Source organism: Plecotus auritus, assembly GCF_963455305.1.
Source record: "Plecotus auritus genome assembly, chromosome: 4".
In the NCBI taxonomy this organism is placed as follows: domain Eukaryota; kingdom Metazoa; phylum Chordata; class Mammalia; order Chiroptera; family Vespertilionidae; genus Plecotus; species Plecotus auritus.
Genome location: NC_137775.1, coordinates 116,825,858 through 116,849,045, shown reverse-complemented (window position 1 = coordinate 116,849,045; position 23,188 = coordinate 116,825,858). Strand labels below are relative to the sequence as shown.

Here is a 23,188-nt window from a genome sequence, read left to right as displayed (position 1 = left end):
CACCCCTTACTGCCCCCCCCCCCCCGCCAGCCTAGTTGCACCCAACTGCCCCCCCCCCCCGCCGGCCTAATTTCCCCTCACTGCCCCCCCCCCGCCAGCCTAATCACCCCCAACTGCCCCCCCCTGCCGACCTGGTTGCCCCCAAATGCAACCGCCCTGCCAGCCTGGTAGCCCCTAACTGCCCCCCCTCCCCACCAGCCTGGTTGCCTCCTACTGCCCCCCTTGCTGGCCTGGTCACCCCAACTGCCACCCCTGCCGGCCTGGTTGCCCCAACCACCCCTTGCTGGCCTGGTCGCCTCCAACTGCTCCCCCCCTGGTCCGCCTGGTCATCCCTCACTAATCCCCGTCGGCCTGGTCGCACCACGCAGCACCCTGCTTGTTCAGTCGTTTGGTCGTCCCTCACTAAACCCCTGCTGGCCTGGTCGCCCCACGCAGCCTGCTGTTCAGTCATTTGGTCGACCCTCACTAACCCCCCTGCCAGCCTGGTCATAGGCAGCCATCTTGTGAGGGTGTGACAGTCAATTTGCATATTATCTCTTTATTATATAGGATGCTATATTGTAAAGTTGAGTGTTAAGAGACCTAAAATGAAATTAAATATCGATATTAAATAAATGAGATTGAGCAAATTGGTTAACCTCTGGGACATGATTCATTCATCTAGAAACTGACAGAATTGTTAGATGACCTTTAAGATTCCTGAGGGGAATCTTTCTATGTATCTTCTGAGATTTCAGAGCTTTCCTATTCTTTACATTTTTTATTAATTTCTTTTTACATTTTAAGTTGACCACCAATTTAGTTCTCAAAACTTTATATTAAGACTAATCTTATTTGTTAAAACAACAACAATAAACCTAAGAATTAAATAATAAATTGATCTTCCTGTAATAAAATTTCCCTCTTATCTAGAACTAAATCCAGAACAGAATCATCTAAGGGAGACGAACTCCTTTTAGGCATTAAACATTTCATATTGTATAGAAAGAGGCATAATTCTAGAAGGTACTCTAATATACTAACATGGCTAGCAAAGTTTATATGGATAAGAACTTATTTATCATAGTCATAGTATTGTAAAAATAGTATATTAGGTATTAAATTTAACTAAATTCTAGGAAAGGTGCTTCCAGGAATAATGCTGCCATTTTATACACACATACATCTATATCATTTTTTCTTAAAATCTTTATTTCTAGAAGAGTATCATGACAATTCTCATAAATAAACTACTTTATATTCCATGAAATCAGTTTGAAGCTCAGGTCAGATAAGTAACTGCTTTTCTTTGGAACTTTGCACACTCTGAGCCCTGCTAGGAGCCACAATGAAATGTAAATCCCAAGCCCTGTGTGACTGAGGACAAGGTTCTGAAGGAGGCATTGAGGTGGATGTACAGTCTGAGCATTCACTTACATTAAACAATTCAGCTTGTTTTCTTTCTTAACAAGTTTACTATCTAAGGAGGAGATAGAATAAAATACCAAAAAAAGCAAGTAAAAACATTCAGTATAATAACCAATTAAAATAATGTCACAAGACAATAATACTGTAAAAACTACATAGACAGTGACTATTCAAGCAACAGCAAGGAAGAAACTGGTTTAGCATGAGGTGGTTAGAGGTTTTCATGGAAATGATATTGAATATTGGCTGCAAAGAGAAAATGAGATTTGAGTAAGTGCTATGTTGCATTCTTTCATAGAGTCATAATGGTGGACACATTTCTCAAGGTATAATATGCAGTCCATGGTAGTATAGTCATTCTTCGTCTTTTAGCATGAGCATTACGCTATTCAAAGAACATACCTTTCAAATATTTCTTTTTCTGTTAAAACATCTAGATACCCGAAAGGAGAGTCTAATAGGTACACATCAGCATCTTTGTATACTGCTCTAAAAAGAAAATGAAAACTAATTTAGATTTCCTCTGTATGTCCCATGTCATTTAGTATAGATGACTTTAAATGAAGAAAAGTAAATTATATATCCATAAAGCCAATTTATGGCTTTTCACAACACTCCAAGAATTGCTAACATGTGACATTAACCAGCGGAAGTTGCAAACTGAATCACACCATACCATACAATTTAAAACATGACCTTAAGTAGAAAAAAAGAGAACTCCTTTTAACAATAGAATGTAACTAGAGCAAAACACAGTGCTATATGCTGGAAACACAATGGTAAAAATTACACAGTTCCTGCCGTCAAAGATTTTGCATTGTGGTGGGGGAAAAGAATAAAATGGACTGTTTCAATCCTCTAAAATATCAGAGACAGCAACTAAATTGCAGCACTTATGTGAAACTATTTCTTTTTAATGTTTTTCAGCATTGACTGCTACAGCAAATTGGTAGCAGTACTATTGTGGCTATATAATTGATATGCTTTTTACTCCTTATAGTCTCAGTCTCTGTACCATGTTCATAAAAATTCCAAACAGGAAAAGAATGAATAATTCACAGTAAAAATGTATACCCATTTTTTTTTACTTTTTAAGTTAAAAAATAAAATATTATGAGCAAGTAAATTCTTCATTAAGTTGATCATAGCACAGTAATAAAATGGAGATATAGTCCCATGTTAATGGGAATGAGATAATTTCTTCATAACACTTAAAATTTTCAGTTGTGGTTGTTAGTTTTCTTACACCCTCCCCCGCCCCGACAACTACATAGAAATCAGTGTTTATGTATAGTTCTGGGTACTTTCTGTAAAAAGAAAAATGTATTCAATCAGCAGATTTCTAAGAGAAAATACAGAAATGCCCAAAAGTCAAAGTAAAATCTAAAACAACCTTTGCAGTGTTATTTTTTAAGACAAAATGCAAGAGAACTAGCTAAAAGACCACCATCAAACTATACCCTCCAGGTCTTCCTTTCCCCACGTCATACTTCTCTCTCTCCTTTATACCTATGACATATATTATTAATATATTAATGACATATTCATCATCTAAAACTGGACAAAACATGACACATTCCAATAAAAATAAAAATAATTATTTTCTGTAGTACTTCAAACTGTGTACACGTTACAATAAAACCAAATCTTAAACTAGTAAATACAAACTCCATTGTATGTTGAATGTCTAGAAGCTTCATAGCATAATTTACCTCAGTATAAAATGGAATGTTTAAGATAAGTCTTACTTGGGTTCACAGGTTAATTAATCAACTTCCATTTACTTAGAGGCATAATTTTTAAAAATGTATCTTTATTGTTGAAAGTATAAAAGATGCCCCCTTTTTTCCCCCATTGACCCCCTCAACCCCACTCCCACACCCTCTCCAGGCCTTCCCAGCACTTATGTAGAATCAAGAGGACCTAGTTCAAATTATAACTCCACCATTTCCCAATATGGCTTTTAGCAAGTTAATATATAACAGCTTCAATTATCTCATGGTTTCTTTCATAAAATAGAAGAACAAACTTTCTTTCCAAGGTGATACAGGGATTAAGTAAAATCACACACACACACACACACACACACACACACACACACGCACACGCACATGCACACACACACACACACACATCCCACCTAGAATATTACTAGGCATTTGCAGGTGCTCAGTGAGTCAGTTTTCTGTCTCAGCTTTTAAAAGCAGGAAAAACAAGGAAAAGGAGCCAAAATATCAGTAAATCAATGTGATTTCTTATTAACAGCTTTGGCAGCACAGTAAGAAGAATTTTGTTCTAATATAACTGGAGAAACATTTGACATCCCATATCACCAATAACTTTTTAAATTGAACATGACAATTTAACCACATTTTCAACTTGACAGAAATTAGCTGTACGTAGTTAGTTCTCTCTTTGACAGCTCAAAATGCTTAGACCAATAATGTCTCTACTAATGGAACGACCCACCACAGTGTCCGATGTGCTTATCTTATTTGTCTTTAAAGACTACAGACTTTAAACCAAGTGATATCATTTGCCTTGCTATTCTTGTTATGAGAATAATTATGTTGAAAATACATGTTTATCTAAACTAAGAAGCATGAACAGAAGCCTAGAGCAGGTGTGTTCACTGTGGGATGGAGGTGGTCAGGGAACTGTGTGATGAACTTCACAAAAAAGTTTACATCAGATCTTTCCTTGTGCTATGCAGAATCCCAGAGTTTTCCTTTGTAGTAAAACATACCATAAGGTAATCAAATATACACATACCAAAATAACTGCATGCATTTTTATCAGATATGAATACTATATCATGATCTATAGCTCTTAAAGAAGGTGATTCTTAACCAGCTAGTCATAAGACCCCAAGCACTTTTCAATTCCAAAACAGAATATAAAAATAGAGAAATATCTATAATTTCTACATGCATGATATTTACAGCAAATGCTTACTGGACCAATAATTGGATATTCACCTTGCCAAGGAAATTCTTGCTCGCTGCCCTCCACTCAGTGTGATTCCACCTTCTCCAAGAACTATATTATCTTTCTCTGCAAACTTGGAGATGTCCTATTATCAAAAGTAGAAAGTAAGAAGGAAATTGTTAGTATGCTGGGTCTGAATTTGAAAGGTCCTTTTGCCTTCAAAGGTAATCATATATCACTCTATTGCTTTTAGCTACAATTAAATTTTGAACACTGCATCTTGATTATTATTTTTTTTAATATATTTTATTGATATTTCACAGAGAGGAAGGGACAGGGATAGAGAGTTAGAAACATCGATGAGAGAGAAACATCGATCAGCTGCCTCCTGCACACCTCCCACTGGGGATGTGCCCGCAACCAAGGTACGTGCCCTTGACCGGAATCGAACCCGGGACCCTTCAGTCCGCAGGCCGACGCTCTATCCACTGAGCCAAACCGGTTTCGACACATCTTGATTATTTTAAATCCACTTCAATTGGTCAAAACATTGCTGATTTTGAGAAATAAATTTTTAATTTTTAAAACTAAACAAAAATTTATTTCTCAAAATCAGCAATGTTTTGACCAATTGAAGTGGATTTAAAATAATCAAGATGCAGTGTTCAAAATTCAATTGTATTAATGAACATTAAATAATAATAATTAGAAAATATAAAAAAGTAAAGCCTATGTATATTTATGGGTATGTAAATATGTGTATATATCATCCATAGGCCATTATATAAACCTAAGTGCTATTAATGTGCTTAAGTGCACTTCCTTCCAATTTAAATACACCGTTATAATGGAATCTCCAAAACTGAATAAAACTCTCAATAAGAGATACTAAATGAATGTTACTTACATACTCTTACCCCTCACCCCCCCATCCTCCAACATCATCCCCCACCCCTACCACTGTTGTATCTAAACGTTTTAGTGGGTACCCGTCAGTACAAGGCAACTCCTTTCCAAACTTCTCTCACCGACTCATCCACCCAACACCTCATTCCTGTGACCTCTCCATCCACTCTGCCTCTCCTGTCACCCTCCTTCCACATGGATTGTGTCATCCTTTCACCCAGGTAATAAACTTTCTGTGGCAACAACCATGCTAGGCATTGTAAAAGAAGTTTAGAATTTATCAGAAATAGTCTTTGACTCCCAGTCATTCTAAATCTAAGCCATAATCCTGAAGAATACTAAATAACATCCAAAAGTTTTCATTAACCATTTTAATATAGGTCATAAAATAGTACACAATTAACCTACAAATTAGTTGTACAGGTGACAGAAGTATCTATACAATAGACAGAAAATACTAGAAGACTTTCTGAAAGAGATGGGGCTCAGCCTGAGATTTGAAGGATGAGAACAGTCAAATAGGTACTACTCTCCCTTTAATTCAAAAAGGTTCTCTCCTGTTTCCCTTCCCATCTTCAAATATCTACTCTTTTCTTTTGCTACTACCTTCTTCTCTCTCCCTTTAGAAAAATACACTTCAATACTATTCCTCCTTTTCCTTGACAATGCAGGAGCAATCCACCATCTCTCCTTGAGTTGCCAACATTATGTATATTTCAATTGTCAAACACATAGAAACCAAGATGGCAGCATAGGTAAGCACCTAAACTGCTGCCTCGCACAACCATTTCAAAACTACAACTAAACGACACAATGGACACCATCCAGAACCATAGGAAAGCTGGCTGAGTGGAAATTCTACAACTAGAAGGAAAGAGAAAAGCTCACAGAGAATTGGAGGTACGGCAAAGGGTCTTTGTGCGTGCAGAGAGGAAGGGTGGCTGAGAGCCTGGCTGACTTTCTCTGGTGGGAGGGGGAAGGAAGCCCCCGACTGCACTGAACCCCAGTTCTGACTGCACTGAACCCCAGTTCTGGGCGAAACCCCGTGGACCCAGGCTCATACAGGGGGAGTCTGGACTGTCAGGTAGAGAGAAAGGCACCCGGAGACTCGGAGACCCGGGGGAGACCCAGGGGAGCCCTGGCGGGCAGGGGTATGGAGGCGCGCGTGCCAGTGTGCACAAAGACTGTGGAGGTTGCCACAGGCTTTCCCTAGCAGAAGGGAATCGGAAGCTCCTGACTGCACTGAACCCCAGTTCCGACTGCACTGAACCCCAGTTCCAGGCGAGCCCCTGGGGACCCATGGTCTTATGGGGGGGAATCTGGACTCTGGGGCGGAGGCTCGGGAGCTGGGGAAGGCAGAGGTCTGGAGGCACGCGCAAGAGCAAGGCTGACGGGAAGCCAAGACTGTCTGCTCCGCCCTGAGACTCCACCCCATCCAAGCTGAGCACAGAGACTTTTGTAATTTGGCAAGTCTAATCCTATAAGGCTGTCTCCAGCACCGAAAATCTCCCAGCGTAGACACAGTTGATCCTCAGAGCCAACTGGCCTGGAGGTCAATTCCTCAAAGTGATACCAACAACAATCAAGGCTTAACTACAACAAGGCTGTACACACAGTCCACAAAGGGGTGCACCAAGAGTGTCCACCTCAGGTTAACTGGGCCATATGGGAAACCTAGCACACAAAGCTACCCTACCAACTCAGGGAAGGAGTAAAAAATGGCGAGACGAAGAAACAGATCACAAACAAAAGAAATGGAGGAAAACAAACGACTGGATATAGAATTCAAAACCACGGTTATAAGGCTTTTCAAGAATATCCTAGAAAAGGCCGATAAATAAAACTAGACCCTCAAAGATATGAAAAAGGACCAACTAGAAATTAAACATACACTGACTAAAATAAAAAATATTATACAGAGACCCAACAACAGACTAGAGGAACACAAGAATCAAGTCAAAGAATTGAAATACAAAGAAGCAAAAAACACTCAACCAAAAAAGCAAAAAAAAAAAAAAAAAAAAAAAAGGTGAAGATAGTGCAAGGAGCCTCTGGGACAACTTCAAGCGTACCAACATCAGAATTATGGGGGTGCCAGAAGAAGAGAGAGAGCAAGATACTGAAAACCTATTTGAAGAAATAATGACTGAAAACTTCCCCCACCTGGTGAAAGAAATAGACTTACAAGTCCAGCAAGCGCACAGAACCCCAAACAAAAGGAATCCAAAGAGGACCACACCAAGACACATCATAATTAAAATGCCAAGAGCAAAAGACAAAGAGAGAATATTAAAAGCAGCAAGAGAAAAACAGTTAATTACCTACAAGGGAGCACCCATACGACTGTCAGCTGATTTATCAACAGAAACTATGCAGGCCAGACGGGAGTGGCAAGAAATTTTCAAAGTGATGAATAGCAAGAACCTACAACCAAGATTACTCTACCCAGCAAAGCTATCATTCAGAATTGAAGGGCAGATAAAGTGCTTCACAGATAAGAAAAAGCTAAAGGAGTTCATCACCACCAAATCAGTATTATATGAAATGCTGAAAGGTATTCTTAAAGAAGAGGAAGAAGAAAAAAGTAAAGATAAAAATTATGAACAACAAATACATATCTATCAACAAGTGAACCTAAAAATCAAGTGAATTAAAAATCTGAGGAACAGAATAATCTGGTGAATATAATAGAAACAGGGGCATAGAAAGGGAGTGGACTGATCATTCTCAGGCGGAAAGGGGTATGGGGGGTTCAGGAAGAGACTGGACAAAAATCATACACCTATGGATAAGGACAGTGCGGGGGAGGTAAGGGCAAAAGGTGTGGTGGGAACCGGGTGGAGGGGAGCTATGGGGGGGAAAAAGGAGAAACAATTGTAATAATCTGAATAAAGATTTATTTAAAAATAAATAAATAAATAAATAAATAAATAAATAAAATAAAAAATTAAATTAAAAAAAATTCTTTCTAAAAAAATAAAAAAATAAATTGTCAAACACCCATACACATATGTAATACCTTAATCAATAAAGAAATTAAAAATAAATAAAAAATAAAATCTAAAATTCTAATTTAAAAACAAACAAAACAATGGTCAAATGCTTATTACAAAACTCTAAGCTAACAACGGAGGCAAACTAACAGTGATCATTTATTTTAAAACTATTTTGCAGCTCCAATAGGCTGAAGTCATTCTAACCACTGCCCCCAAGGAACTCTTACTGTCAATAATCCTGAGCTGGATTGACAAAAAGCCTAATGTTAAAAATGATGTCATGTTGGAGGCAATGAAGTAGGATAACCCCCATTCCTTACTCTGGCAACCATCAATCTGTTGTCTGTATCTATAAGTTCAGGGTTTTTTTATAGATTCCATACATAAGTGAGATAAAACAGAATATATCTGTCTTACTTCATTTATCACAATTCCCTCAAGGTCCATCCATGGTTTTGCAAATGGCAGGATTTCCCCCCCCCCCTTTTTTTTAATGGCTGAATAATACTTGTATATATGTGTATATATACCACATTTTCTTTATCCATTCATCTGTTGATGGATACTTAGGTTGTTTACATGTTTTGGCTATTATAAATAACTAGAGGCCCGGTGCATGAAATTCGTGCAGTGTGGGGGGGTGTCCCTCAGCCCAGCCTGCACCCTCTCCAATCTGGGAACCCTCGAGGGATGTCCGACTGCCCGGGATCGGGCCTAAACAGAGAGTCGGACATCCCTCTCATAATCCAGGACTGCTGGCTCCCAACTGCTTGCCTGCCTAACCACTGATTGCCCCTAACCACTTCTGCCTGCCAGCCTGATCACCCCCTAACCACTCCCCTGCCAGCCTGATTGATGCCTAACTGCTCTCCTGCCAGCCTGTTTGCCCCTAACTGCCCTCCTCTGCAGGCCTGGTCACTCCTAACTGCCCTCCCCTGCAGGCCTGGTCACCCCTAATTGCCCTCCCCTGCAGGCCTGGTCCCCTCCAACTGCCCTTCCCTGCAGGCCTGGTCACCCCCACCTTCCCTCCTCTGCCGGCCTGGTCACCCCTAACTGCCCTCCCTTGCAGGCCTGGTCACCCCCAACTTCCCTCCCCTGCAGGCCTGGTCACCCCTAATTGCCCTCCTCTGCAGGCCTGGTCACTCCTAACTGCCCTCCCCTGCAGGCCTGGTCACCCCTAATTGCCCTCCCCTGCAGGCCTGGTCCCCTCCAACTGCCCTTCCCTGCAGGCCTGGTCACCCCCAACTTCCCTCCTCTGCCGGCCTGGTCACCCCTAACTGCCCTCCCTTGCAGGCCTGGTCCCTCCCAACTGCCCTCCCCTGCTGGCCATCTTGTGTTCACATGGGGGCAGGATCTTTGACCACATGGGGGCAGCCATATTGTATGTTGGAGTGATGGTCAATCTGCATATTACTCTTTTATTAGATAGGATAGAGGTCTGGTGCACTGGTGGGGGCCAGATGGTTTGCCCTGAAAGGTGTCCTGGATCAGGGTGGGGGTTCCCTTGGGGCATGGGGCGGCCTGGGCGAGGGGCCTGTGGTGGTTTGCAGGCTGGCCATGCCCCCCGGCCACCCAAGCAGAAGCCCTGGTATCTGGGATTTATTTATCTTCTACAATTGAAACTTTGTAGCCTTAAGCAGAGGCCAAATCAGGCCAGGGCTGCAGATGCTTGGCTTCCTCCATCGCCGGGGGCAACCCTAGCCTCCTGCTCTCTCCAGCTCCATGGCTGCCACCATTTTTGTTGGACTTTATTTATCTTCTATAATTGAAACTTTGTAGCCTGGAGTGGAGGCCTGGGCCAGCAAGGGCAGGGGGAAAGCTTGGCTTCCTCCATTGCCAGGGAAACCCAAGCCTCCCTCCTGCTCTCTGTGGCCGCAGCCATCTTGGTTGGGTTTATTTGCATATTCGCTCCTGATTGGATGGTGGGCGTGGCTTGTGGGTATAGCAGAGGTGTGGTCAATTTGCATATTACTCTTTTATTAGATAGGATGCTGCAACGAACCTGCGGGTGCAGGTATCTTTTTGAGATAGTGATTTCACTTCCTTCAAATAAATACCCAGAAGTGAAATTGCTGGGTCATATAGTAGTTCTATTTATAATTTTTTGAGGAACCTCCATACTATTTTCCACAGTGGCTTCACCAATTTACATTCCCACTACTATCCTTAGTATTTTATGATTTTTTACTATTGTGAATTAAATAACTTTCTATATTCATTTTGAGACAGTTGCTGCTAGCCTAAAGAAAAGCTAATTATTTTTGTGTGCTTAACTATGATCCATACATCTCATATTCCCTTATTACTTCTAGTAGACATTTTTGTTTTCTGTTTGTCTCTTTGCTTTTTGCTAGAATCCCGTGGGTTGTTTTTTTTAAGTGAACAATCTTTTCATGAATATTTCATATTATTCCTATTTATAGACAAATGGCATTAACTTCTTGCCATCTAAAATGTCTACTTTAGAATGTTAACTAAAAAATACTGTATTTATGAAGTTTCCTTCTATTTGTCTTTGATTTTTTTATTAGAAACTAGAGGCCTGGTGCATGAAATTCATGCACGGGGGAGGGGGGGTGTCCCTCAGCCCAGCCTACACCCTCTCCAATCTGGGAACCCTCGAGGGATGTCCGACTGCCCGTTAAGCCCAATCCCACCGGGCAGTCGGACATCCCTCTCATAATCCAGGACTGCTGGCTCCCAACTGCCCACCTGCCTGCCTTCCTGATTGCCCCTAACCACTTCTGCCTGCCAGCCTGATCACCCCCTAACCACACTCCTGCCAGCCTGATTGATGCCTAACTGCTCCCCTGCCAGCCTGTTTGCCCCTAACTGCCCTCCCCTGTAGACCTGGTCCCCCTCAACTGCCCTCCCCTGCAGGCCTGTTTGCCCCTAACTGCCCTCCCCTGCAGGCCTGGTCACCCCTAATTGCCCTCCCCTCCAGGCCTGGTCCCCCCCAACTGCTCTACCCTGTAGGCCTGGGTCCCTCCCAACTGCCTTTCCCTGCAGGCCTGGTCGCCCCCAACTTCCCTCCTCTGCCAGCTTGGTCACCCCTAACTGCCCTCCCCTGCAGGCTTGATCGCCCCCAACTGCCCTCCCTTGTAGGCCTGGTCCCTCCCAACGGCCCTCCCCTGCTGGCCTGATCACCCACAACTGCCCTCCCTTGCAGGCCTGGTCCCGCCCAACTGCCCTCCCTTGCTGGCCATCTTGTGGTGGCCAGCTTGTGTCCACATGGCGGCAGGATCTTTGACCACATGGGGGCAGCCATCTTGTGTGTTGGAGTGCTGGTCAGTCTGCATATTACTCTTTTATTAGATAGGATAGAGGCCTGGTGCATGGGTGGGGTCAGCTGGTTTGCCCTGAAGGGTGACCCGGATCAGGGTGGGGGTTCCCTTGGGGTGTGAGGCGGCCTGGGCGAGGGGCCTGTGGTGGTTTGCAGGCCAGACACGCCCCCTAGTGACCCAAGCAGAGGCCCTGATATCTAGGATTTATTTATCTTCTACAATTTAAACTTTGTAGCCTGGAGCAGAGCCGAGCCTTCTGCTCGCTACGTGGTGGCAGCCATTTTTGGGGGGAATTTATGTATGTTCTATAATTGAAACTTTGTAGCCTTAAGTGGAGGCCTGAGCCGGCCAGGGTGTGCAGAAAGATTGGCTTCCTCCATCGCCAGGGGCAACCCTAGCCTCCTGCTCTCTCCAGCTCCGTGGCTGCCGCTGTTTCTGTTGGAATTTATGTATCTTCTATCATTGAAACTTTGTAGCCTTGAGTGGAGGCCTAGGCTGGCAAGGGCAGGCGGAAAGCTTGGCTTCCTCCATTACCAGGGAAACCCAAGCCTTCCTTCTGCTCTCTGTGGCCGTAGCCATCTTGGGTGGGTTTATTTGCATATTCGCTCCTGATTGGCTTATGGGCGTGGCTTGTGGGTGTAGCGGAGTGATGGTTAATTTGCATATTACTCTTTTATTATGTAGGATGGCTGCTGAATTTTACGTAAGACTCTTTTAACATTTACTTAACTTTATTTGGTTTTCCTCTTTGTCATTATGACAAATTATATTTTATTTATATATTTCTTTATATTGAAGCACCCTTACATTCTTATCATAAATTTTGTTATTATACTTAAAATAATTCTAAAAGTAAATACCCAATACTAATTAATTTGGTGCCTTTTGAGTTACTATAGCATGAAATACTGTATTACTAAATTATTATAGAACTAGAGGCCCGGTGTATCAAATTCATGCATGGAGGGTTGGTCCCCTCAGCCCAGCCTGCACCGTCTCCAATCTGGGATCCCTCTCACAATCCTGGACCATTGGCTCCTAATCACTCACCTGCCTGGCTGCCTGGTCGCCCCTAACTGCCTCCCCCTCCCGGCCTAATTGCCCCTCACTACCTCTGCGTGCTGGCCTGGTTGCTCCTAGCTGCCCTCCGCTGCCAGCCAGGTCATCCCCAACTGTCCCCTCCCTGCCAGCCTGGTCGCTCCAAACTGCCCCCTCCGCCAGCCTGGTCACTCCTTACTGCCCCCCCCCCTCCTGCCAGCCTGGTCGCCCCCAATATGCTTGGTCATATTTTATCTTTTTTATATCATTCTGTATGCTACATATTAATATTTTATTTATAACATTTTATTTGAATATCTACATCATAAATATGATTAACTATAGTTTTCTTTTTCATAGTTTTTTTTTTCACATTTTGGTACTAAGACTATTTTGGCTTTAGAAAATGAACTGAAGAGCTTGCCATCTGTTTCTATGGTTTGGTATAGTTTAAATATCATGGGAAATGCATGTTATTTAAAGGTTAGATACAGTTCAGCTACCAAATCATCTAGTGATAGTGCCTTTTTTAGTAGAAAATGAATCACCTTCACAATGGTAGTGTCTATTCAACCTTCTTCATGCTTCTTTCTTCAATTTTTGTTATTTATATTTAATCAAATAATAAAATTTTCTAGTAAATTATGCAGTTCCTCTAGGTTTGTTTGTGGGTGTTTCTTTTTTAGGTTTTTAAGTCTGGATAGCAGTTGTGATCATTACCATAACTATAGAAGAATATGGTATTTTACACACCATTAAAATATTATAAAGGAAAGCATTGCTAAAAGATGAAGTCTTGTCTAATGCTTAAAACATCTTCAATTTCTTATCAGTTTAGATCTTTTTCAAGGAATTTTGAAGACCTCTCCTCCTATGCTAAGATAGTATTAAATGTGAAATGTAGAAAAATATTTGTGTAAAAGGAAATAGGGAAGGAGACAGGGAAAGCTTGGAGGGTTGTCAGACCTCAATGCAAGTCCAAGCCCAAGTGAAGGCTTGGGTGGGAGAAGACGAAATCATTGTGCAGTCTAAGTCTAAGCAAGTTTTGGAAACCTATCTGGGAGTCCTAAAAGACAAATTAATTAATAAATAGGTTCCATGTTTTTCAAACACAAATCTGTATCCCTTCCACACTCAGTCACTCATGAAAAGCAGCCTGTGGAAGGAGCAGTCTCAAGATAAACACAGCGAGTGAAAGATTTCAACCTATAGCTACTGGGGCCCTTGTTCAATTATGCTCCCTACAACAATGGTCTGTAAGGCACATCTCACTGCCACCATAATACCTTACCCCCTAAAATTGGCAAGGGATATGAAGTCAGAATGGCTACTAAACATGAAAAGATGTATACTCTCAGCAGCAATCAGGAACTGCAAATTAGAAAAATAGAGAGATATGGCTTTTTACAAATTAGAATGGCAAAAATTAAAGTCTGTCAAAAACAAGAGCTTATAAAAATGTGAGTCAGTGAGGGCTCTCATAAATGGCTGGTGGTAGTGTAGTGTAAATTGGTATGACTACTTTAAGGTGCGATTTGGCGGTATCTAGTAAAATTGGAAATCCTAATAACCATAATTCAACAGGTAGATAGATATCTACACCAGAGAAACACTTGAGTATTTACAATAAATAAATAAAGATTTTTATTACTGTAAAATCTTTGAACTATCTAAATGTTCACCAGTAGAAGAATGAAAAAATAAAATGTAACATTTGAGCACATACTGCAGAGTAAAAAAATGAAATAAATTGCTATAGATGACAAGCATAGCTAGACCTCAAAGAGATAATAGGAGCAAAGAAAGTAAGTTGAAGAATGACATGTACAAAGGATACTATTTTTGTAAATTTTAAAGCCTTACAAACAAAACTATTAAATACTAGAGGCCCAATGCACAAAGATTCGTGCAAGAATGGGCCTTCCTTCCCCCGGCTGCCGGCACCGCCTTCGCTCTGGCCCAGAGCCACGTTTCTGCCTTCCCACACTGCCCAGAAGCCTGGAGCAGTGCGGAATGCCTGCGTCCCACCCCACCCCCGGCTGCTCGGTGCCTGTGTATGCAAATTAACCCACCATCGTTGTTGGGTTAATTTGCATACTCTCTCCTGATTGGCTGGTGGGTGGTGCAAAGGTATGATCAATTAGCATGTTACTCTTTTATTAGGTAGATTGTTTATGGATAAGTGTATGTATATATAGGTATAATTTATTTGAAATGAATTGGAAAAGTATATATCACATTCATAATAGTGATTGTTTGAAACTTGGGGTTTTGTGGAAGAATGATGGTGAGAAGGATTTGTCTAGGCCTCTGACAACAAAATTAAGAAATCAGGCATTTGCAACAGCATGGATGGAACTGGAGAGCATTATGCTAAATGAAATAAGCCAGTCAGAGAAAGATAACTATCACATGATCTTACTCATTTGTGGAATATAATGAACAACATAAACTGATGAACAAAAACAGATCCGAGGGAAAAACCAAGATGGTGGCATAGGTAAGCACCTAAACTGCTGTCCCGCACAACAATTTCAAAACTACAACTAAAAGACAGAACGGACACCATCCAGAACCACAGGAACGCTGGCTGAGTGGAAATTCTACAACTAGAAGGAAAGAGGAAAGCTCACAGAGAAGGAGCGGCAAAGAGCTGAGGTATGGAGACACGCGCACGCAGAGAGAAAAGGGGGTGGAGTGCCTCGCTGACTTTCTCTGGCGGGAGGGGGAAGGAAGCCCCCGACTGCACTGAACCCCAGTTCCAGGCGAAACCCTGTGGACCCAGGCTTATACAGGGGGAGTTTGGACTGTCAGGTAGAGAGAAAGGCACACGGAGACTCAGAGACTCAGGGGAGCCGCGGCGGCAGGGGTCTGGAGGGGCGAGTGCGCACAAAGACTGACTGTGGAGGTTACCACAGGCTATCCCTAGCAGAAGGGAGTAAAAGCTCCTTACTTCACTGAACCCCAGTTCCGACTGCACTGAACCCCAGTTCCGTGTGAGCCCCTGTGGACCCACGCTCTTACGGGGGAAATCTGGAAGGTAAGGCAAAAACTCGGGAACCACGGAAGGCAAAGGTCTGGAGACTCGCGCGCAAGGGCAGGGCTGATGGGAAGCCAAGACTGTCTGCTCCGCCCTGAGACTCCACCCCTTCCAAGCTGAGCACAGAGGCTTTTGCAATCTGGCAAGGCTAATCCTATAAGGCTGTCTCCAGCACCGAAAATCTCCCAGTGTAGACACTGCTGATCCTCACAGCCAACTGGCCTGCAGGTCAATTCCTCCCAGTGATACCAACAACAATCAAGACTTAACTACAACAAGGCTGTACACACAGTCCACAAAGGGGTGCACCAAGAGTGTCCACCTCAGGTTAACTGGGGAGGCCGACCCACTGGGCCATATGGGAAACCTAGCACACAAAGCTACCCTACCAACTCAGGGAAGGAGTAAAAAATGGCGAGACGAAGAAACAGATCACAAACAAAAGAAATGGAGGAAAACAAATGACTGGATATAGAATTCAAAACCACGGTTATAAGGCTTTTCAAGAATATCCTAGAAAAGGCCGATAAATAAAACTAGACCCTCAAAGATATGAAAAAGGACCAACTAGAAATTAAACATACACTGACTAAAATAAAAAATATTATACAAAGACCCAACAGCAGACTAGAGGAACGCAAGAATCAAGTCAAATATTTGAAATACAAAGAAGCAAAAAACACTCAACCAAAAAAGCAAAAAAAAAGAAAAAAGAATCCAAAAAGTTGAAGATAGTGTAAGAAGCCTCTGGGACAACTTCAAGCGTACCAACATCAGAATTATGGGGGTGCAAGAAGAAGAGAGAGAGCAAGATACTGAAAACCTATTTGAAGAAATAATGACAGAAAACTTCCCCCACCTGGTGGAAGGAATAGACTTACAAGTTCAGGAAGCGTACAGAACCCCAAACAAAAGGAATCCAAAGAGGACCACACCAAGACACATCATAATTAAAATGCCAAGAGCAAAAGACAAAGAGAGAATATTAAAAGCTGCAAGAGAAAAACAGTTAATTACCTACAAGGGAGCACCCATATGATTGTCAGCTGATTTCTCAACAGAAACTATGCAGGCCAGACGGGAGTGGCAAGAAATATTCAAAGTGATGAATAGCAAGAACCTACAACCAAGACTACTCTATCCAGCAAAGCTATTATTCAGAATGGAAGGTCAGATAAAGAGCTTCACAGATAAGAAAAAGCTAAAGGAGTTCATCACCACCAAACCAGTATTATATAAAATGCTGAAAGGTATTCTCAAAGAAGAGGAAGAAGAAAAAAGTAAAGATAAAAATTATGAACAACAAATACATATCTATCAACAAGTGAACCTAAAAATCAAGTGAATTAAAAATCTGAGGAACAGAATAAACTGGTGAATATAATAGAAACAGGGGCATAGAAAGGGAGTGGACTGATAATTCTCAGGCGGAAAGGGGTATGGGTTGTGCAGGAAGAGACTGGACAAAAATCGTACACCTATGGATGAGGACAGTGTGGGGGGAGGTAAGGGCAAAGGGTTGGGTGGGAACTGTGTGGAGGGGAGCTATGGGGGGAAAAAGGAGAAACAATTGTAATAATCTGAACAATAAAGATTTATTAAATTAAAAAAAAAAAACAGATCCAGAGACAGAGAAGCATTGATCAGACAGTCAAACCTCAGAGGGAATAGGGAGGGAGGGGGTTAGCAGGAGAGATCAACCAAAGGACTTGTATGCATGCATATAAGCCTAACCAATGGACACAGACAACAGAAGGGTGAGGGCATGAGTGGGGAATGGGGGGCAATGGAGGGGATAAGAACACATATATAATACCTTAATCAAAAAAGGAAAAAATATATATAAAATATCAAAAAAAGAAAAAAGTTACATTGATTATCTGTAATTATAATTTTTAAAAAAGCAAGGATATTTTCATATGAATGTTTTCCATCTAAAATAGATACTAGTGAGACAGATTACTTTTTAAAAGCATGAAAATAAAAGATTCCTGCATTCAAAAAGATCTGATATTCTGAGCCAATGTTTTCGGCCTCCTTTCTGGACTAAAACCACTTACAAAAAGAAATGTGCAAATTTAGATAATTAAACAAGTTATCTCAGGTATTGTAATTAATAGGAAGCTACTGAGCTTTAAATGAAACAAAATAATGGAGGTAGAATGAAGAGAATTGTGAATAAGTCCATTGTTTTAAGATCAGATGTGTAACACCAATATCCTACTGCTAATGTGAACACTTGTTCTGATCACCTAGTTTATTGTACATTTGTAGATTTCTTTATTAGTGTTTGCTTTTTTCTATTTGATGTAACATAAAACACTTCACTGTGTATACACTGTTAAACATTTGTCTTTGCTGATTACTAAGAGCATTCAAATCTGGTAATATATTTACATTAGCGTGTTGGTTTTCAGCCTTCACAGCAGATTTTTGCTTCTATGAAAATTATGATCTAAAACAAAACCACTTGCTGTCATGCACTTAAAAGCAGCGTACAAGCATAAGCTGCTAGAAGCCTTGCACACAGAGAGACAAATGCAATTTCTCTTCCCTCACACAGGAATGTCTCTTGCGCTCCCTTGGAGCTATTCATAAAAACTGTTGGAAGAAATCATTACGTGGAACTAAGATGCTGGGTGTGAACTGATTTCTTATATAAAAATTAACTACTGAGATTTTTTTAAACTAAGTTTTATTGTGGCAATCATTTTGCAGTATATTATGAATATCAAATGATTGTGTTGTGCCCCTGACATGGTCATGTTGTCAATTATACCTCAATAAAAAAAAAAGTTTTAAAATAAGTCAAATATCATACCTAGTAATAGACAAACATGTAAATTGACCGTACCTCCGCTACACCCACAGCAAATCAGAGTATGCAAATTAACCCAACAAAGATGGAAGTTAATTTGAATACGTAGGCACCCAGCAGCCTGGGTCCTGGGAACTTAATCAGCACCCAGGTCACTCTGAGGTAGGCCTGCGTGGGTCCTGAGCAACCCGGGAAGGACCTGAGCCAGGGGGCTCCTGAGCAGGGGCGGAGCCGGTGATCAGAGGGAGTTGGGGGGCCTCTGCCCAGGCCCCAAGCCTCAGCCAGAGGCTTGGGGCCTGGGCAGGGGCGGAGCCTGCAATCAGAGGGAGCTGGGGGGCCCCTGCCCAGGCCCCGAGGCCTTAGGCCTTGGCAGGGATGGAGCCGGCAATCGGAGGCAATAGGTGTGAACTACAGAGGAAACACCTTTTCTGACCGCTCATTGGCTAAGTTCCCTGTATGCCACTGGTAATATTCTTAGTAACTTGGGTATAAGAATCCAAAAAGGTGATCTAGGGTTTTTCCACCACACTCCTGGAGAAAAAAATGAAGGTTCGCTGCTGGAGGGCTAAGAAATGTCATATCCTGCCCTAGCCAGTTTGGCTCAGTGGATAATGCCTAGGCTTGCCAATCACAGGGTCTGGGTTCAATTCTGATGAAGGGCATGTACCTAGGTTGCAGGATCTGCCCTGGCCGGGGCCCAGGTCAGGGCTCATGCAGGTGGCAACCAATCAAAGTGTTCCTCTCACTTCGATGTTTCTCTCTGTCTTTCCCTTTCTCTTCCACATTCTCTAAAAATCAATGGAAACATATCCTCAGGTGAGGATAAAAAAAAAAAAATAAAGAAATGTGATATCCTATGAAAGACACATCTTGAAAATGCCTAAAGAAAGTTGTCATTTTTTCATGGTGAAGGGGCTGGAGTCCGTGTTGATGAAAACACCTTGGTGGCTGCGGTGACTGGCAGTGGCTGCAGCAGCGGGGTGATGGGGCTGGTGCCTTTCCCTGATCAGCCTGGTCGCCTCCCACAAAGGGAGGCCAGACTGCAGCTTAGGCCCCCTCCCCACGGGGAGTGGGCCTAAGCAGTCAGTAGGACATCCCCTGAGGGCTCCCAGTATGTGAGAGGGGGCAGGCTGGGCTGAGGGACCCCCGCCCCCACCCAGTGCACGAATTTCGTGCTCCAGGCTCCTAGTCCTACATAATAAAAGCCTAATATACAAATTGTCCCCTCAACCGGGAGTTTGTCCAGGAGTTCAACCGCTCACTATGATGTGCGCTGACCACCATGGCGTGGCGCGGAACATGGAGGGTGTTAGCGACCCGGTGCTGGCAGCAGGCAGCAGTGGAGGCACTGCCGGCCCCGATGGGCCCTGACAAGAGCAGGACCGCAGCAGAATAGTGGAGCAGGTGAGCAGGTGGCGCCAGGCCTAAGCGGGTGCTAGCGGGGCCCTATTGCCCTGCTAATCACCCCACAGACGGCAACCAGTGGCGGCGGCAGGGGGCAGGGCTGCCACCCGGCTCCCAGTTGCTGAGGGAGTCGGGTGGGGCCTGATCGCCCTGCAGATGGCAACCAGCAGTGGCAGCAGGGGACAGGGCTGCTGCCCAGCTCCCAGGCACCGAAGGAGCAAGGCGGGGGCCCGATGACTCAGGCAGAGAGGGGTGCGCTGGGGCCCATGGGCCCAGGTGCTGCCCAGGGCCCAGAGGTCAGCTAGGACCTGCCCTTCCACGCCAGACGACGCTCGCGCTTTGATCGCCAGCCAGGCCTAGGGACTGCACCCGTGCACAAATTTCGTGCACCGGGCCTCTAATAAACTTATAAAACTCATGATCAATTAATTTTCTTGTTGAAGGAGACGCTGAAAAACCTTTGTCTAAAACCACCTTACACTGCCATTTCAATTTTTAATGATTTTCTCAGCACAGTTTAGCTACAGATAAAATCAAGTATCTGATCATTGGTTCTCAAAGTGTAGTCCCTGGAGCAATTATTTCAAAATCACCTGGGGAGCTTGTTTTAAAAATGCTGCACCTAATCTTATTCAGAAAAATTAGGACAGAGCCCAGGAATCTGCATTTTAACATGATTATTATGCCTACTCATATAGAGACTTGTTCTTTGACTAATTACCTTTATAATTTGCTGGTTGGAGAGGCAAATAAAAACTTCAAAGGATTCTGTGCTTACATTAGGTCTCTTTTAGATTGTAAAGCACTTGAAAATACTTAGATAAAGAGTACCAGGGAGTGTCAAAGTAATGTTATAATAAGTATGCAATAAAGATTAACTTATTTTATTAGTAAGAAGTATATAATATACCCTTATGATATATGCACTTTTTACACAAATGCTTATCATTTTACTCTTTTAAATGCACCTAATTTCATCACTCTAATATTATTCAAGTAAGCCAGACAAACCAGGAGTTGTTAAAGAAGAATTGCTAATATAAAGGTCATTAACTCGGACCTGAATATACAACAGAGGAGTGATACAGGGAGCTAGTATATTGGGGGTGTGGGGGGGAGAGAGAGAGGGGGGATGGAACAGAAAGGGTAGAGCATTACATTTAATGGTCCTGTGTGATTTTGCAATATTTGGTGAGTGCATTTGAACTTCTTGTGACTTTGTAGATAGGCAAATGCCATAAACCTTGTTTTATGGCTGCCTTATCACTCTTTAGAATAACCTTGACAATATAGCTGTTTGTGGTAATAGAGGAGGGAGAAAGCTGGATTGGGGCAACATGAACTTTAGAGGTAATGCCATTCAATAAAGCATGTCTTTCACAGTAAATCATTAGAGAGTTAATGCCATTGTTATTAATGTTTAATAATTACTAAACACTTGCATTGTGCTTTATGTACAAGGACATGGGCGAGAAGGAGGGAGAATATAAGTGTTGGGGGGAACAGAGGTAAGGAAAGGAGAGAATGTGGGAAAGCCAGCAGAGTACTGGAAAGAGAGAGAAAGAATGAATTAACCATTTTTACACATAGCTGTTGTAAATGTGGATGTGTTATCTTAAAAGACCTGTGTACCTCTGTATGATTTATATTCACAGAGGTTAATTTCTACAGCAGGAAAGATACATGAATGAATTCATAAATTAAAAATTGGAGTTCTCTTTTATTAGGAAAGATAATTTGTTGACCTAAGTCACACATGATTATGGAAATATATATTAAATATTGGCTAAAGATTAATCCTTGCTAGAAGCATAAGGAGTGAGACCTTATTGTCAACTTGGAAAACAAAAGCTCTTCCTTCACTAAGCTTTGGTATTGACCAAATTTATAGCAGAAAACTTAAATTCCAATATATTTTATTGGTCCCAACAAAAGTACAAAAAACACTATTATAATGAATATTACAGTTTTTGACACCAATATTAAAGTATTATTTAATATTCAAACATATACACACATATATAGTTTTATGTATGAACTTGTGAAAACATATATAATTCTGCTAATACCCTTTGACTATATGTGTATAGGTCTATAATTGTATATGAAAACTAATAACGAGCATTTTTAAAGGAAGAACTGTAAAATTCAGTAATTTAAGTTGTCTTTGGGTAAATGTTCCCAAGGGAAGTAAAGGCAAAAAAGAAACTTGAAACAAATAAAGACTTCTTTGTCTTATTCTGGTTCTACATTAAACTTATTCAACTATAGGTTTCTGGACTCCAGATTTCAAATTCTCTGAAATAAATCTAGTTTTTGAAAGCTCACAAGATGATTTTGATTCAGTTGGTCTAAGAATTGGCATTTAAGAAGCTACTAATTCCTTAACTATCTCTTCTAGGTCTACGCTGGGAGAAAAGATGCTGGGAGAAATCCAATCCGTGAAAAAGCACTCTGTTCTCAGTACTTCATTGGCACGTACAGTGTTATCTTGCAGTTGATCCTGCTCTGGAGTTTCTAACATACCTCCCAAGTCCTTTTAACTAGCCTTCTGCTTCGTAATTCAGTTCTGTAGGAGATGGGCTTCAATTCCCACTCACCCATTATCTCTGAAGTAATCCTACCCTGGTCCTTATTTTCTCACCACCAACGGCTCAACTTGCCCTGAGCAGGTTTCCTTGCCTGTGCTGATTGCCCACCCTCTTAGACTTCATATTTTAAATTTGAGATTATAAGGCCAGAAGGAGAGAGGAAAAGGGAAAGATAATTTGGGAGAAGATCTGAGAAGAAATTTCCAGACTTATTTAAATTTTAAGTGTGTAAGTATAGATGGCTTCCCTAAGATACACTTATTTAGAATTGTGGTAGCTTAATATATCATTTACATATATAAATATCCTGAAAATAGTTTTTAAAACTAAACTATGGAATTCTCAATGCTATTAGTTCACAAATCTTTGTTATCATTATCTTCTCTTCTACAAATAGCCAATTTATAACTTTGATGGTTTAATAATACTATTACAATAATAGTGAGATTAACTTAAAGTGAACAATGTTCAATGGTAATTCATTAGAGTCTACAACAGAGTTTCTTTTCTAATAGGCAACATCTCTATTAGTATATCGCTAAAAAGATAAGGAGTCAGAAGATTTCAATTCTATTGCTGATGCTGTCAATTTTGAGGATCTTAAACAAGTTTCATAAATTTTCATATCTTATTCTTTAAGATGTGAAGAATTTCATAAACTTCTAAACACAACATCTTGGTTATCCCCCTCCAGTTTGCGTATTGTGCTAGATGAAGCTCTAAGCCACTGTTTTGATTATGGCACTTTCCCAATAAAGAAAAGCTACCATGGACCA

General features: G+C 41.8%; 1 protein-coding gene across 1 annotated transcript in view; it reads right to left on the bottom strand.

Moving 5' to 3' along the window:
* CFTR (CF transmembrane conductance regulator) overlaps nucleotides 1–23,188 on the bottom strand; it is a gene marked incomplete at both ends in the record, with an annotated part of 212,507 nt that overhangs the window by 93,912 nt on the left and 95,407 nt on the right. Inside the window, 2 exons of the mRNA XM_080664132.1 lie at nucleotides 1,810–1,896; nucleotides 4,386–4,480. Coding sequence (XP_080520258.1) covers nucleotides 1,810–1,896; nucleotides 4,386–4,480 — 182 coding nt within the window. The remainder of the gene's footprint in view (nucleotides 1–1,809; nucleotides 1,897–4,385; nucleotides 4,481–23,188) is intronic.